Here is a 16,061-nt window from a genome sequence, read left to right on the forward strand (position 1 = left end):
CCCCTCCTTTTCTATTTCAACATCCTTTTTTCTCGAGAATTAGTTCACGATTGTTATAAGGGAGGACCGTTAAGATTTATTTTACATGATTTGTAAACAGATTATTGGTCTGTAGTTGCTTGGCAGTCGTTCCTTTTCGACATTTTTCTGTCTTAACGCAGTCATTTCTTTACTTAACCATTCTGATACATCTGTTTTGCGGTTACATCCTCTCGGTTTTTGCACCGGTCTTTCATACAGGGTGATGATTTTTAAAACTGCCACGCATGTATTGCATCGTGGCAGGCGCTTTCCAGTTTGCCATTTTTCCTTAAGATTGTCTCGCGCGTTTCATCATTAATTTGTTTCTGTTCCTTCTTGAATTTGTGAAAGTCTATCATATTTTCTAGCTATGTGGCATTTCTGTTATGGACGACGCCATATTCAGAAGTGTTTTGTTTGTGTTGAGTTCTTTTTTATTATTATTCGTTCACGTTTTGATAAAACTCTCACTGTTTACAAAGGTTCTATTCTGTTTGTAGTTCCGGTTTTTATCTGCATTGTCTCAGTCTTCATTCTTTTGCTTCATCTTCGGTAAGTTCTGTGATTTCGTCATCTTCAGCTTCTTCGATATCTATGCTAATGTTTTCCCAGTAGTCTACCTGTTGGTTTTCATTCGGGGTGTTTTCTGATCGTTAAACCGACTGTTTGGCTTGATTTCTATTAGTTCTAGCACCAAGAAACACCTTCTCTTAACGATCCTCTTGCTTAGACCGCAATCCTTTGTTTAGTTGTCTGGTAGTCAGTACACATGTCCCATAAATTTTTCGTTCGCTTCCGGAAGCAGTTGTCGTTAGGTTTGCTTCTGTACTTGTATTCGATTACCAGTCTATTCTCCTTTGGGAACTATTTCTTTCTGTGCTTTTTTATGGTTCGTTACTCTGTTTATTTTTGCTTTCTTCTACCTGATCTGTGTTATTATCGTATCTGGAATTAGAGAGGCCACTTTAAACAGATGACGTGTACCGGCGCCCTTTCCGTTTTCTTTTTGTTGTTGTTGTTGTTGTTATTGTTGTGTGTGCATGTGTGTGTGTGTGTGTGTGTGTGTGTGTGTGTGTGTGTGCTCGGGCGTGTGTGCTCGGGCGTGTGTATGTGTGAAATTTAATTGAATCTGGACATTACATTACTTGAATAAAATTTTTACAAGGTTATAACTAATTTTGTTTCGGTAATGTTTTAATCCCAATTCATAATTTGGGTGGCGGTGTAAATGACTTCCAACAATTTGAATAGATTCACTAAGCCAGAAATGATTCACAATTTTTGATTCTTCAAAATTCAAATTTTGAAGAATCAAAAATGAAAAATTATTTCCAAGTTATGCACTTTTTTTTTATTTCAACTATTAATGAAAGACTAAATTTGCTAACTATTTTAGGAAGAAACCGAAACGTGTTGTAGTGGATTTAAATTCGTAATTAAATTATTTTTAATAAGATTTTTTTAAATGTTGTTTTATTGCTTTACACTAATGTATTTTAAATTGTAAACGGTTACTACTACTACTACTACTACTACTACTACTACTACTACTACTACTACTACTACTAATAATAATAATAATAATTGTTTTTTTTTCTTGGTGAGTGTCACCATAAACGGACACCACACCAAATAATGAGGGCCAAGGAGGCTGGTTAGACCGAGGAGAGAAACCATTAGCCAGATCTCCCCTGGATGAGTGCAAAGAGAACTGAGACCTTGGGGAGGCTTAGTGCCACCCAAATTCCAGTAAAAACAAATGGTCACCGCTAACAAGAAATAAATGGTCAGCAGCTGTTGCGATAACGCAAATTCTTTTGCAAAGGTTATCGAGAAAGGTGGAGAGTTCTGAAAATCTGTGGAGACTTGTTGTCACTCAGACTCCAGGGAACACCACAAGTTGTTCTCAAAGAGCAATCTTTGATGATGGCTTGTGTGACTACTCTTAGTGAGTAAATGATGATAATAATGAAACCAAGAGAACTGAAACTGGTAGAAATGTAATAAATTGTGCCACCTACATTCTCAAAAAAGCAGCAGACTCGGATGATACCATACAAAATAATTGTAACGTGTCAAGGAGGATGGAAAAACCGAGGAAGGAGAGCACTAACCAGACCTCCACCGGAAGAGTGCGGAGAGTACTGGGACCTTAAGGAGGCTTATTACCTTCAGATCTTATAAAAATCAACGGTTGTTGCTAGAGAGAAAGAAATAATAAGCGGCTAATGCGAGAATTTGCAATAGTTATCGAAAGAGCTGGAAAGGATTGGTCTTGTTTCAGTCAAACTCATTCGGGAAACATCATCAGTTATTATTAATAAGTAATCTCTGATGATGATCTGTGTGAAAACCCCAAGTGAGTAACAATAATAATGCAAGTCACGTAGAAGACAGATACACAGACACACGAAAAGTTGTCACATAAATTTATTACTATAGATAGAAACACTTTCAAAATACAGGAAACTTCAGGGTTTTTTTTTCGTATTTTTTTTGTTTTTTTGTTTTTAATTGATACGATCAACAGGAAAAATTTTTACCTTCGATATGGAAAAGTCCCCAATTTTAATTTCAGAAATCTGGTCACCTTAGTTAAAAATATAGGCATGATTTTCCCCGTTTCACCCATAACGAGTGACTTTGGACGCTAGCTTTTGTTGTAGTGGTTGTCATATTTCTTCGTATCCACCCCCTCGCACCTTACCAACAACTCTCGCGTATACTCACGTAAATATCCACCTTAGACTTTGTTGTCAGACGGCCTCTGTCGTGCGGTTAGATAAGACGGATTAAATACACAGCAGTCGGCCTGCTAGTCGACAAACAGCGTTTATTCCACCCGGTAAGGGTGTCATTCTTTCTTATGAAGATACAATGAAAATTTATCTTTCGGGAGATTGATATAAATATATATGTATGTATTTATAAACACGCACACGCGCGTGCGCGCACAAACAAACAATCAAACAACAACAAATGTGTGTATACATTATGAATTCCTTTGGTAATAACGGCCCTTCTACATTGTTTGCGCAGCCAGTGAAGAAAACCACCATGTTTCTAACATTTAAAAATCACAAAAAGCGTTGTGAAATTGCTTAATGATGGTACTCATGATCCATTCTAAAAAGGAGTATACATTTCATTGGATTTATATTCTAAAATAAATCTTCTCACAGAAAACCTTTTTTTCTTTTCTTTTTTTTTTCAGTATTTTTAACACCTTCAAACAACAAAAACCATAAAAAATAATTCGGATATCATGAAGTTATAATTGTGTAAGTAAATTTTTATCTATATCTATACTCCTATATAATTTTGTGCGTGTGTGTGTGTGTTGATATTAGTATTAAAAACCAGTTTCTATTTATTTAAAAAGAAAATACAACTTTCTTTTATATGGGTCGTGGAATTGCATTCATCTGCAAAAGATCTAGCTAATTTGCATATTCTTTGAAGCATTGATTTTAATTAATTTCCTATTAATTTTTTTTTTTTGTTTTCTTATGGGACGATCATCTTTAGTTAACTATTAATTATATTAAAAATAAATATATTATGTAATTATATTCATGCAGATATTCTACATGATTTATACTTGCGTAATATTTGTGTAAAAAGATTATAGTAAACACAAACCGATTTCTCTATATATTTCTGTATGCGTATATATTTTTGTTTTAAAAAATTGCCTACCAAACTCATCTGTCAATTTTTGGTCTACAGACATGAAACTTAATATATAGGGTATTCGAACCCATGCGGAACTTTATATTTGGGTTTTAGGCGGGGAAAATCGATGCAAGATTGTGAGAATTCAAAAAATGAAATTTGCCAGGTGAAAGTCGAACGATGACATTACGAATATGCATGCGTAATGTAATAGCTATTGAATCATGTTTTAATTTTTAGTCTCGCAGCAAACATATTTTTATAGCTCAGGCATTAACGCCAAAGGAAAAAGTAAATCATAAGCTAAACGCTTTTTTGGTTTCGATTCTCAGTGGTGAAGCACGAGTCATTTTTAAAAAAAACTTTTAAAATCTTTACCATATATTGGGTTCAATATAATATAATAATAAATACGAAATCTGCATTAATCAAAATATCATATTTAAGCTTATTTTACGACCGGCAATACCGGGTGGCCTGCTAGTTTTTACTTAATGTAGCTTACGGCTGTATTTTATACCACGCTGAGGGTCATTCCTCGATACTCAATCCAAAGTCCTAGGGACTTCTTAGGAATGAGGTGTGGTCCAAGAATGTTACTACTTACAGGCATTACCTTCTCCTTCGGAAGTGGGAGCGGTTATTGGCGATCATCATACAGGGGGAATGTTGCTGGGCTCGTTTATGATAATTTTTATACCCAGCCAGTATATCTTCCCTTCGGGGAAACTGGGTTTCCTCATCTACTAGTTTTGTAGCCAGTGAGCAAGTGACCATCTTAGTACAGTAAAATAAATAAATAAAATAAAATAACAACATAAAAAATAGAAAGGAAAACATGTACGCATCAAGTAAGGATCGAACTCACATTGTTAACTTTACATTTTTTATTAAACGCTGCTTTCTGTATAAAACTTATATTTTTTACGCGTTTCACTTTATTTCTGTTTACCCCTCCCTCTGCGCAAATTTTATGAAACTTTCATAGCTTTGTCATCTATATAATATTCGACTTGTCCTTTCTTAGTTCGTCTGTTACACTTTGAAAAAAGCCAAATACAATTTTTTGAGACCAAATTGCTTCAAAAAGGGCCAAATTCGCGAAATTTGGCTTTAAAAGGCCAATCTGGCAACACTGGGTAAAATATGAAAATGACCCCATTTTGATATAGCCTCGTTTTCGAATATCATCACAATAATATATGATCATTGCTGTAATGATATAAGAAAATAACTTATAGTAAGTTCGAATTGCAGTAGTTCTTCACTAAAGGAGGAAGTCAGCAAAATGTTACGTAAAAAATGAACATTCGAAAGAAACAGGGTAAAAAGAATATTGTCTGTCAAGGGGTGCTCGGCAGAAGGAGTAAATTAAAGATCGCCTTATACAATGTGGTTTTATTATTTGTATTGAACTCTGTAGCACAATATTACTTTCTAAGAATTCATTACTACTAATTAATTTATCTTATTTGAGTCAGCTTCATATTACTAATACAATGGACACTGTTCTGATAGAAAGGTTAATAAGCTCATATTTGCACCGTGTTATTGGTTTTTCTGTCCCCAAAATATATTTTTTTGTAATATTCAGCAAAGTATCAGCTTTATCAAAATATATTTGTTTGTTAAATATATTTCTTATCCCGTGGATTTTCCACAGGTCCTGCTAGTTTGAAACAATATTTTAAGTTAATCCATTATTTTAATGATTACGTTTTATTTTCTCGCAAATTCATTAATATTACGACATTTCATGTTATGTCGGGATTTACTTCACCGAAATTTAGTATTAAGTCATAATAAAAGGGGGTTCCTCTAGTCTTTGACAGACTATGAATACCTACGAAGGGGTGCCTGCGGGTGAAATTTTTGTGGCAGGAGGTGCGCAATCACCAACCACACCTCTCCTGAGTCGACATTGTTAAAATATAGTGACAAGTGAAGTGTATGTACAGGACAACTGGAAACAAATGCCGAGATAAGCGGAGAGCACACACAAAGCGCCTAATATTCTCAAATGGTGACCCATCTGGTACTAACCAGGCTCAACGTTGCTTAACTTCGGTGATCTGAAGAGAACCGGTGTGTCAACGCGATTATGCCGTCATAATATAACTAAATAATATTTATATATAATAAATACACATACATGAAAAACGTATTGGCATCGCAAAAATAATAAATGCAAATATAGGGCGTCGCAATAAAATGTATACACTCTTTAAATGACCATCCAACCAACATTTATTATAAGAAAGAAAAGTTTCATACATCAAAATACTGTGAACAAATATAAAAACTAAAAATAAAATTATTAAAAAATAATCAGTTCTATTGGTATGGTGACACATCTTCTTTCAATGGTTGCTTTCAACTCATTCATTGTAGCTCGTTTTGTTGTGTGACCCCTTTGTATAGAACGCCCTCCCCACAAAAAGAAAAAAAACAGGGGGGGGGGGTCAAATCCAGTGAGCCTGGACAGTACTCGATACTTCCTCTTCGTCCTAACTATCTGTTTCGCAGGTGACTATCAAGGTATGCTCTTACGTCATGATGATAGTGCTCCATCCTGCTGGAAGTGCCGTTCTTTATTCCAAAACATCTCTTGGGAACGTGGCATAGCGTATTCATGTAGCAAGTTAAGATGATTTAAAGAGTGTATACATTTCATTGGGACACCCTGCAGATCAATTAATTAAAATTCATTCATGTTTAACATTTCTGCTATATTCGCTGAAAAACAGCACACGGAGTCGTACAAAGCAATAGTAAACGCTAAAAACGTCGATAGTTTATGCTAATTCATAATTTTGTATTTCAGATTTTAATATATCTGTTATATATCCAAATTTAAGTATCACTAAGTAAGCATTAGAAGTTCCATTAAGCCGATGGATCAAAGAGTATATATATATATATATATATATATATATATATATATATATATATATATATATATATATATATATATTATATACAGGGTGTCCATAAAGTTCGTGTGCACTTTAAAAAATTATAACTTTATTTATATTTGCGATAGAAATAATATGTAAATAATGTTATAAAGTTTCATGTATCTAGTTTTAAGTATAGTTATTGAATAATTTTTCACCACAAAATTCGTAACAATTTTTAGATAAGTAAAAAATAAGTAAAAAATATTTTCTTTTGTTTTTCAGAATTAATTTGATCCCATGGCTTCAATTGAGGAAAAAGTAAACTGTGTCCTTTGGTTGGCTGAATTGAAATCTACTATACAAAGAAATTTTAGAATTGAATACAAAGAAAGTTTAGAATTGAATACAATAAAAAAGCGCCTTATAGGAACACCATTGTTAAATGGATGAAATAATTTAAAGAGACAGGCTCTGCCCATGATAAACCATGGTCTGGAAGGCCATGTGTCAGTGACGAAAATGTTGCTTTCATAGAAGAATCCTTTACTGCAACTCCAAGAAAGTCTGTAAGACGGACATCATTGGAGCATCATTATTTCTATTGCAAATACAAATAAAGTTATAAATTTTTTAAAGTGCACACGGACTTTATGGACACCCTATATATATATATATATATATATATATATATATATATATATATATATATATATATATATATATATATATAAAGTGAGAATGTGTGTGTGTGTATTTGTTTGTGAGGGCACTTCTCAACCTATATATTCACCGAGTTTTGATCTACAGATCTGAAATTTGGTATATAGGGTATTCAGACATGTAGAGAACTTTTTAATCGGGTTATCTCCGGAAAAAAGAGCTGCACAGGGGTAAAAATTGAAAAATTGGTGCTTGAAAGTCATCCAAACTCTATTTTTCAACTGTTTCAAGAATGTCATATGTGATTGGTTCACATGACAGATTGTTTATCTTAAGAATAAGAAGGTTTGAAAACACTTTTTAAAGATCCTTTTAAGCTGGCCTAATGGTTATTGTAGTTTACTCACTGTCTTTAGGTTTTGATTTCGATTTCAGCTCGAGCGTTTTTTTTTTTTACTTACAGGAAGTGAACTGTTTAGAAAAAAAAAAACATAATACTCGCATGCACATGTTTCTGTTTCTGTATGAATTAAAATATAATATTTAAGCGTATCTTACGACAGCTAACGCCGGGCGGCCTGCTGGTATATATATATATATATATATATATATATATATATATATATATATATATATATATATATTATTTGATTGTACAGAAGTTCAGAAAAACATTGTTACCGTCGGTTTCAAGCCCAACATAAACGGGACCAGTTAATGATAAAACGTAAATGATGTTAGGCTCTCGTCAGCCATGTTGTTTCTGTCTGAGGAAAAAAAATTTCAGGCCCGCAGAGATAGGAATAAGCTATAGTCAAATAAAAATGAACATCATTCTAAATAAATGCGGGCCTGAAAATTTTTTTCCTCAGACAGAAACAACATGGCTGACGAGATCCTAACATCATTTACGTTTTACCATTAACTGGTCTCCTTTATGTTGGGCTTGAAACCGACGGTACCAATGATCTTCTGACCTTCTGTATTATAAAATAAATAAGTATTAAATATTAAGCTCTTATATCGAAAAAGTTTGTTGGAATTCTTTCCCCAAAAAACAGTAAACAAATACACACACACACACACACACACACACACACACACACACACACACATATGTATATATATATATATATATATATATATATATATATATATATATATATATATATATATATTAATTACCAAAAGTAATACAGTAATTTTACAGATTTTGGTTTTTGATCCCGAAAAATGCCGAATATGACAAGTGCTTCAATTAAATTATTAATTTCTTCCCCTCTCTCCAACTTCAACATATTAAGAAGGTATGGAGTGTTGATAAAGAGCATAGTCCAAAGACAGACAATACATATCAGTTAGCAAAACTAGTAATGCAATCTTACAATTTTCGATTCCGGATAACGCCGAGTAGAACAAATCAACCAAGTCAAACAAGTAAATGACCTAGTTTTTAAGTTAATCTTAAGGGGAACTTCATTAGAGCCGTATCTTTGAAAATCCCGGGATTTCTATTTCCGCTGTTAAATCAATGATTGTCCAATTCATCAATAAGGGAAAATAATCAATACTATCTTGGTGATTGATAATATATATATATATATATATATATATATATATATATATATATATATATATATATATATACGTTTTATTTTTTTTATTACCGTTTTTTCTGTTTAGTTACATTATTGTTTCAGCTACTCGGCCGTTTTTGGCCGTCTTGTAGCCTCCTCAGACTTTACAGAAATAATGTTATCAACCAGCAAGATAATATTGATTATATATATATATATATATATATATATATATATATATATATATATATATATATATATATATATATATATATATATATATATAGTCATCCACATAAAGTACTGTTTCGCAACTCACGAGTGTGGCTAGACAAGCGTCTCCCTCTCTAGTCGGAGATTAAACCTACAACCATCGCGTTGATAGTCGGCAGTTCTATCCACCAATCCCATGGGATCAGTTCTCGCAAATGACCTCAATACATGTTTATTGAGATAAACACTTGCCCATATATATATATATATATATATATATATATATATATATATATATATATGTATATATATATATACATATATATATATAATTATTTACTATAATAATTATTAAATACCTACAAACACTAATGTTTCATCCTTTCGAGAATCATCAATGCAGGGTGTCACGATTAACACCAGTCGATAGATTCGAACCCGGCGACAGAAGCCATCCTTGGCCACACACACACACACACACACACACACACACACACACACACACACACACACACACATATATATATATATATATATATATATATATATATATATATATATATATATATGAGAGAGAGAGAGAGAGGAGAGTGAGAAGGGGGATTTAAGTTTATAAAATTTTATTTTGCAGAAAGTATTAATTAGAATTGCATTATTATTATTATTATCATTAGTAGTAGTAGTAGTAGTAATAGTAGTAGTTCACTATTATATGCATATAAATTCACATAGTCACTATTTTACAAGCTTAGAATCTTTTTCACATTGTAAATGAATAGATGTATAGCACGAGGAAATCTTGATTGCCACTAATACTGCAAGAGTTTCTTTCAATCATACAACAAGGAGTCCTTAGTCAAGCTCATCTGGAGTACGACCGTCGTAATATATGTCATTAAGGTCCGTGAGCTGAAAAATGACATAATCGCTGAGGTCTTAGTAAGCACGGTGTCTCAGACTATCGGCAATGAATCAAAAACTTTTGTTAAACGCGCATATAAACTGAAAAATTGCATTAAAAAAGAAAATAAGGAACATGATGATTTGTACTGAAACTCATTCAATATTAAAAAGTAGGAATCGAAAACGGAAAAGTTGTTAAAGTGTAAAAGTAATTAAACATTTCATCGTTTCATAGATTTTAAAGACTAAAATATGTTCATTATTTACTTATATATTACATTTAAAAAGAAGAAAAAAAAAGGAATCCGATTCGATTTATAGTAAAACTGAACTTAATGCAATATATACAAAAATTATGCGCTTAAAATTACATATGTTTGAAGCAGAAGACACTCAACTGTTGCAAGACATGAAATATGAATTTAGGCAATAAACAAGTTTTAAACAACTCAACCTTAAACGATAAATATTTTTTAAATCAAAATGAACAGCAATATATTTTTTGAATCAATACGAACAACAATATATATTTAAATTAAAACGAACAGCAACATATTTTAAAATCAAAACGAACACTATTTTATATTTTAAATCAAAACGAACACTATTTTATATTTTAAAACAAAACGAGTCAATATATTTCTTTAAAATCAAAACGAACAACAATACATTTTTTAAAATTAAACCGAACAACAATATATTTTTTTAATCAAAACGAATAACAATTTATATTTTAAATCAAAACGAACAATAATATATATTTTAAATCAAAACGAACAACAATTTATATTTTAAACCAAAACGAAAAACAATATTGTTTTTAAAATCCAAACGAACAACAATATATTTTTTGAATCAAAACAAACAACAGTTTATATTTAAATCAAAACAGACATCAATATATTTTTTAAATCAAAACGAGCAACAATATATTTTTAAATCAAAACAAACAACAATATATTTTTAAAAATCAAAACGAAAACAATATATTTTTAAAAATCAAAATGAGCAACAATATATTTTAAAATTAAAACGAACAACAATATAGTTTTTAAAAATAAAAAACTAGCAACAATATATTTTAAAAAATCAAAACGAACAAAGATATATTAGAAAAAATAAAAACGAACAACAGTAAATATATTTTTTTAAAATCAAAACGAACAACAATATAAGTTTTTAAAATGAAGATGAACATTATTTTTCAGGAAATTAATAAACTTTAATGAAAACTTCCAGTTGTTTCTTGGGACACGTGATCAGATTCATATGACCAAACTCTATAACGTTAGCAGGTTATATGACTTTAGTGCTTAGGTCATCTTAATAGTACAGAGGACCATAACTGGACGCCCTTAACAGTTTTCATCTTACAGGGTGAAATTGACTATTTCTAAATTTTGTAACTCATCTTCACTGTCTCTTTCATTCGGACACACTTCTCCAGAAGTTGCGTGACTATTTTGAGTCGCTACGGTGACGGAGTTATATTTTTATAAACTAAAAAACATTATGTGTCCCCGATGCTCCTTGGATTCTATCATGGTTAATGTCTTTCCACAGTGAGATTATACTCCATTCTATCTATCTATCTATCTATCTATCTATCTATCTATCTATCTATCTATCTATCTACGAGTATTCTTCCAAAAAGCTTTTTTTTTACTCCAACAGGCGAAGAGCTACGAAAACGGGAGTAGTACTATTAAAACGGGCGACCTTTTGTGCCTCAGAATTTATTTTTTTTACATAATCACCACCATTCTCAGTGCACTTTTGTCCGGAATTCAATGACGTATCTCTGCTGACGTTTATGACAAGGTTGCATTCTTAGAGTCTCACACTGTCAATGTCTGCAACAGAACGATAAAACTTTCAGGTCATGAATTCATAAGTTTAGTCATCATAACAATGCAATTTGTAATCTCCCCTGATCCACTCATGCCGAATAAAAAAAATAGGAGGACGTGTTTTTGGAACGTCTTTCGTATCTGTTTATCCATCTATCCATTTATATAGAATTTGCATGTGTATATGATTACATATTTGTATGTGCAGGATTCATTAATTAACTGATCATTATGAATGATGGAATATATCTGTTAAACGTAAGAGTGGGTAATGTGGGTTATATTTAGTTTAATGAAAGTGATATAGAGGAGTGGTGGAAACCCTTTCGTGAAAATGCAGACACTTTTGATTGTTGTGATATTTTAACAATAAGAATGAGGCATCAATTAATAAATATTCCCCAAAGTTCAGGGTTTTTTTTTGGTATTTTAGGTGCATAATATGAGCACAATCTCTCATTTGAAAATTCAAATATTTCAGATTTATATTAAATTTGATCCATGGTCATTTAACACCAATTAAGCAAGATTTAAAATGTCAGTTTTTCCTAAGATTCCTTAAATTGTACACATTTTCTAGAATTCAAATCATGTAATGAATTTGGATCAAATTAAAATAAGGGTTATAGACGTAAGGTTTAGCATTATATCTTGATTTTAATCTTCGTAAGTCTTATATTCCAGTAGTGTTTAAATATTGTTTAGTTTTATTACAAATCCCCACTTATAAAATTTCAGAGAATTAAAATCAAGAACTTATGGATGACATTATACAACGACAGGAATATTATGAAAATGAATTTGTAATTTAAGTTCAATATGTCATTTTTGTGTATCTAGTTTATATCTTTACTTTTTCAGATATCGAGATGGCCTGCTGATCCCAGAAGTCAATAAAGGTGTGTGTACTATCCTACTGTTTTTTTTTTTTTTTTTTTTTTTTTTTGCTGGAAAACAAATACCATATGAATCAATTGATGATATTTTCAAACCAAGCGTTAAAACTTCCCGGATCGTATATTCCCCAGCTGGAAAATTCTCAAAGTGCATGAACGGAATACATCTTACGCTACTAAACTTGGAAATATATCGCAATTTACATATTTCTCTTAATTGAAAAAAAAAATAACCCATATCCTTGAGTGGCTTCTGGTATTGATAAATGATAACCTCGATAGTAAAAAAAAAAATAATAATAGTAATAATAAATATTTAAAAAAAAACATAACTTACGCCTTCAAGATTTTCCCAGGATAACATCAATGAAAAATAATTTTCATCTCAAAACATTCAAATTAACATCCATATCTCATGTTGCACAACTGAATTAGTTTGCGTTGTCAAAGGCAGAAATATATTTCAGGGTTAGTGTTGCATGAATAGCAAACCACAATCAGTTAATCAGATTCCAAATCTTCATTGAATCAAACATAATTAAGAAATAAAATATAAATTAAGGATGGCTCAATTTTTCAAAAAGAAACCCCGTGATATGGGTGGACCTCCAAGCCTGCAGTTTTACGTAGAGTTTCTTGGTTGGCTACCGTGTCTTGGAATTCGGGGAAATATCTACACGAACTCGATTGCTTACGAGCTGATAGCGCGAAAAAGGAATTTCCCAGCCGTTCCGAAGATGACCCTTCAAGTGTCGTTAATTGATATCAAGTTTTCAACCGATGATCCCGATGGGCATCACCAGGAAAAAATCACCTCCGTCAAATACCCTTGCATCATGATGAAGGACGTAACATATACCGCCCTTATGCCAGAACCATACGATGACATCGCAACGTGCATCTTTGTTGGTTTTAATCCGGTCACAAGATCCATGTTACACACGCACGTCTACCAGTTCGATTCCCCTGCGACGGCGAATACTTTTGTAAATCGTCTCAACAAAACAGTGGCGACACCCCAACACCAGGCATATATTAACCATATAGAAGACCAATTACGTCGTGAGGGTTATTTGAACGCCTCGGTTGCGAAATCTCCCCCGCCAACAAGGTTTCCCAAGAGCACGAATGCTGAGACTCATCCCGTGGAACACAGGGAACCAGAACAGGCGCCCTATATCACCCCAGAAATGCAATCGATGCAGGCCATGACCAATGAGCTCAAACATAAGCTAAAGATGCGCGACAGCCCACTTTTGCTACCCCCAAAAGACTACGACACTATCCGTAGAAAACAAGGAAGACTTGAGGATATTTCGAACCGGAAAAGTCTTAATGAACTGGTAGTAGGCCGCACCGCTGTGGAAGCAGCAGCTTCCGGTTCTAAGGAAAAATCCGTATCGCCAGAAAAAGATGAAAGCCAAGAATCAAAAGAGACTCCAATAGTTTACCCACGTAAGCAAGCACCAGAAAATAATGTAGTCTATCCGACAAATTCCGCCACCAGTCCAACCATATTACGAGAAGAAAATCAGCAGAGAAGAAAACTAAGAGAAAGTCACAGTTCCTCTTTCATGAGTAATTCATCCGGAGGTAGTGACCGAAATTATCGCTCAAGCTACACGCCGCCAAGTCCAAGTAGCCCTCAACTTGTATTAAGACAGAGTAACATATCAGCCTATGAAGAACACCCCACCTTAAGAAACTCAGACAGAAGCCATGTGGCGATCAGCAGCCCGGATACACCTAAGAGGAGCAGCTCGCATCATACTCGCGAAAATTCCATGTCTTCCACCCACAGTGGATTATCATCGCAATCGGATCCTCCTTACGTGATAAACGAAACAGATTATGAGATTCCACCGGATTACGACGAGTCACCCATGCATTCTAACCACAATAACAGGGTAATAAACGATGAACACCTTAGATACAGTAACCAATACGGTAACTATAGCTACGGCAGTAACGAAGGCGCCAGTACAGAGAATTCCTACCCGCTGCATAGTCCGACTCATATTCAATCTGATGACATATATGCTACACCTATCAAACGAAATACGTCAAGGAATGGTGGCCTCTCGAATTGAAACATTATGATTACAAATTGTTCAAAGAAAAATAAATAAAAGTTTACTAAAAAAGAGTTACAAAATTTTAAAAAAGTATATATATATATATATATATATATAAAATCGCGCTCATGAGACAAAAGAAAAAGAAATATGGTATGTGTAATAGAATATATTAACTTTAATGTATCTCATCACACACACACACACACACACGCACACACATATATATATATATATTAGGTTGGTGCAAATATAATGTGATTGTTTTTTTTATGTACATATATGAAAATAAAAACGACATTATTTTTGCTCCAACCTAATATATATATATATATATATATATATATATATATATATATATATATATATATATATATATATATATATATATATATATGAACAGTAATAGGCATATACATTTTTTATTCTTTATTTTTAAATAATTTTAACCGCCGATACAGGGATTTTAGTATCAAAATATTAGGACGGATATACAAGTAAATATATCACATCATCTTTGTTGCTGTCTGTTATGTTTCGTTTATATTTTTACTTATTATTTGACTCTGATATTTATCATACGTTTTGCATTTTTATAGTCTTCTATAAAATTAATTCATATAATATACACAATGATTTAAGCAAACTACATTACGATCTGATATATATAAACATATATTTATCTATATATCTGTGTGTGTGTGTGTGTGTGTGTGTGTGTGTGTGTGTGTGTGTGTGTGTAAAGACAATTTATGAATAATTTATAAAAGGCAATACAATTCAAGTGAGTAACGGGTGAACACGGAATAAAGCAACTTAAAACATGTACCGGAGGAATGAGTTTTACAGTTTCTACCTTTAATTAATACAGTTTTATATTACAATCTAAATTTCCGCTAGCGCGGTTCGATGTAGATTGTACTTGACATAATATTTCGTGAAAAAATACCTTCCCCAGACATGTTTTCAACTTTATAGCAAGCATGTATAAAAAAAAATTGTTGGGAAAATGTTTTGTTTGTCTTTCAGTGAAATATCAGTGTTAAAATCAATGTTTTTTTTATGCATATTTTAGTTTTTCATTTTTATTTTACTTATTAGCCCATTCTTACGGTCAATGTTTTATTTTATAATAATGGATTAATTAATTAGCATTTTTAGTAAAAGGAAGTCACTCTGTAGAGTTCTCTCTCCTGTTATTAAGCTATGTGATTCAGTTATATATTTTTATTTTCATTTTTTGGGAATCCTTTGAGATGCGGCTTCATAGTTTGTGTATTCATTTTATTGC

The 16,061-nt window shown here is 32.3% G+C and overlaps 1 protein-coding gene across 3 annotated transcripts in view; it reads left to right on the plus strand.

The window, feature by feature from the left end:
- The window catches only part of LOC145291635 (uncharacterized), a 46,308-nt gene that overhangs the window by 29,190 nt on the left and 1,057 nt on the right, over positions 1-16,061 (plus strand). For 2 of the 3 annotated variants that reach the window (XM_080137706.1, XM_080137705.1), the window contains exons 2-3: positions 3,236-3,302; positions 12,661-16,061. The exon at positions 12,661-16,061 is cut by the window's right edge and continues 1,057 nt beyond it. In XM_080137706.1, coding sequence (XP_079993832.1) covers positions 13,259-14,785 — 1,527 coding nt within the window. In that variant the 5' untranslated portion in view covers positions 3,236-3,302; positions 12,661-13,258 and the 3' untranslated portion in view covers positions 14,786-16,061. The remainder of the gene's footprint in view (positions 1-3,235; positions 3,303-12,660) is intronic. The other variant, XM_080137707.1, reaches the window with a different exon arrangement.

The sequence above is a fragment of the Euprymna scolopes genome, chromosome 2 (genome assembly GCF_053919585.1).
Source record: "Euprymna scolopes isolate OS-2025 chromosome 2, ASM5391958v1, whole genome shotgun sequence".
NCBI lineage: Eukaryota > Metazoa > Mollusca > Cephalopoda > Sepiida > Sepiolidae > Euprymna > Euprymna scolopes.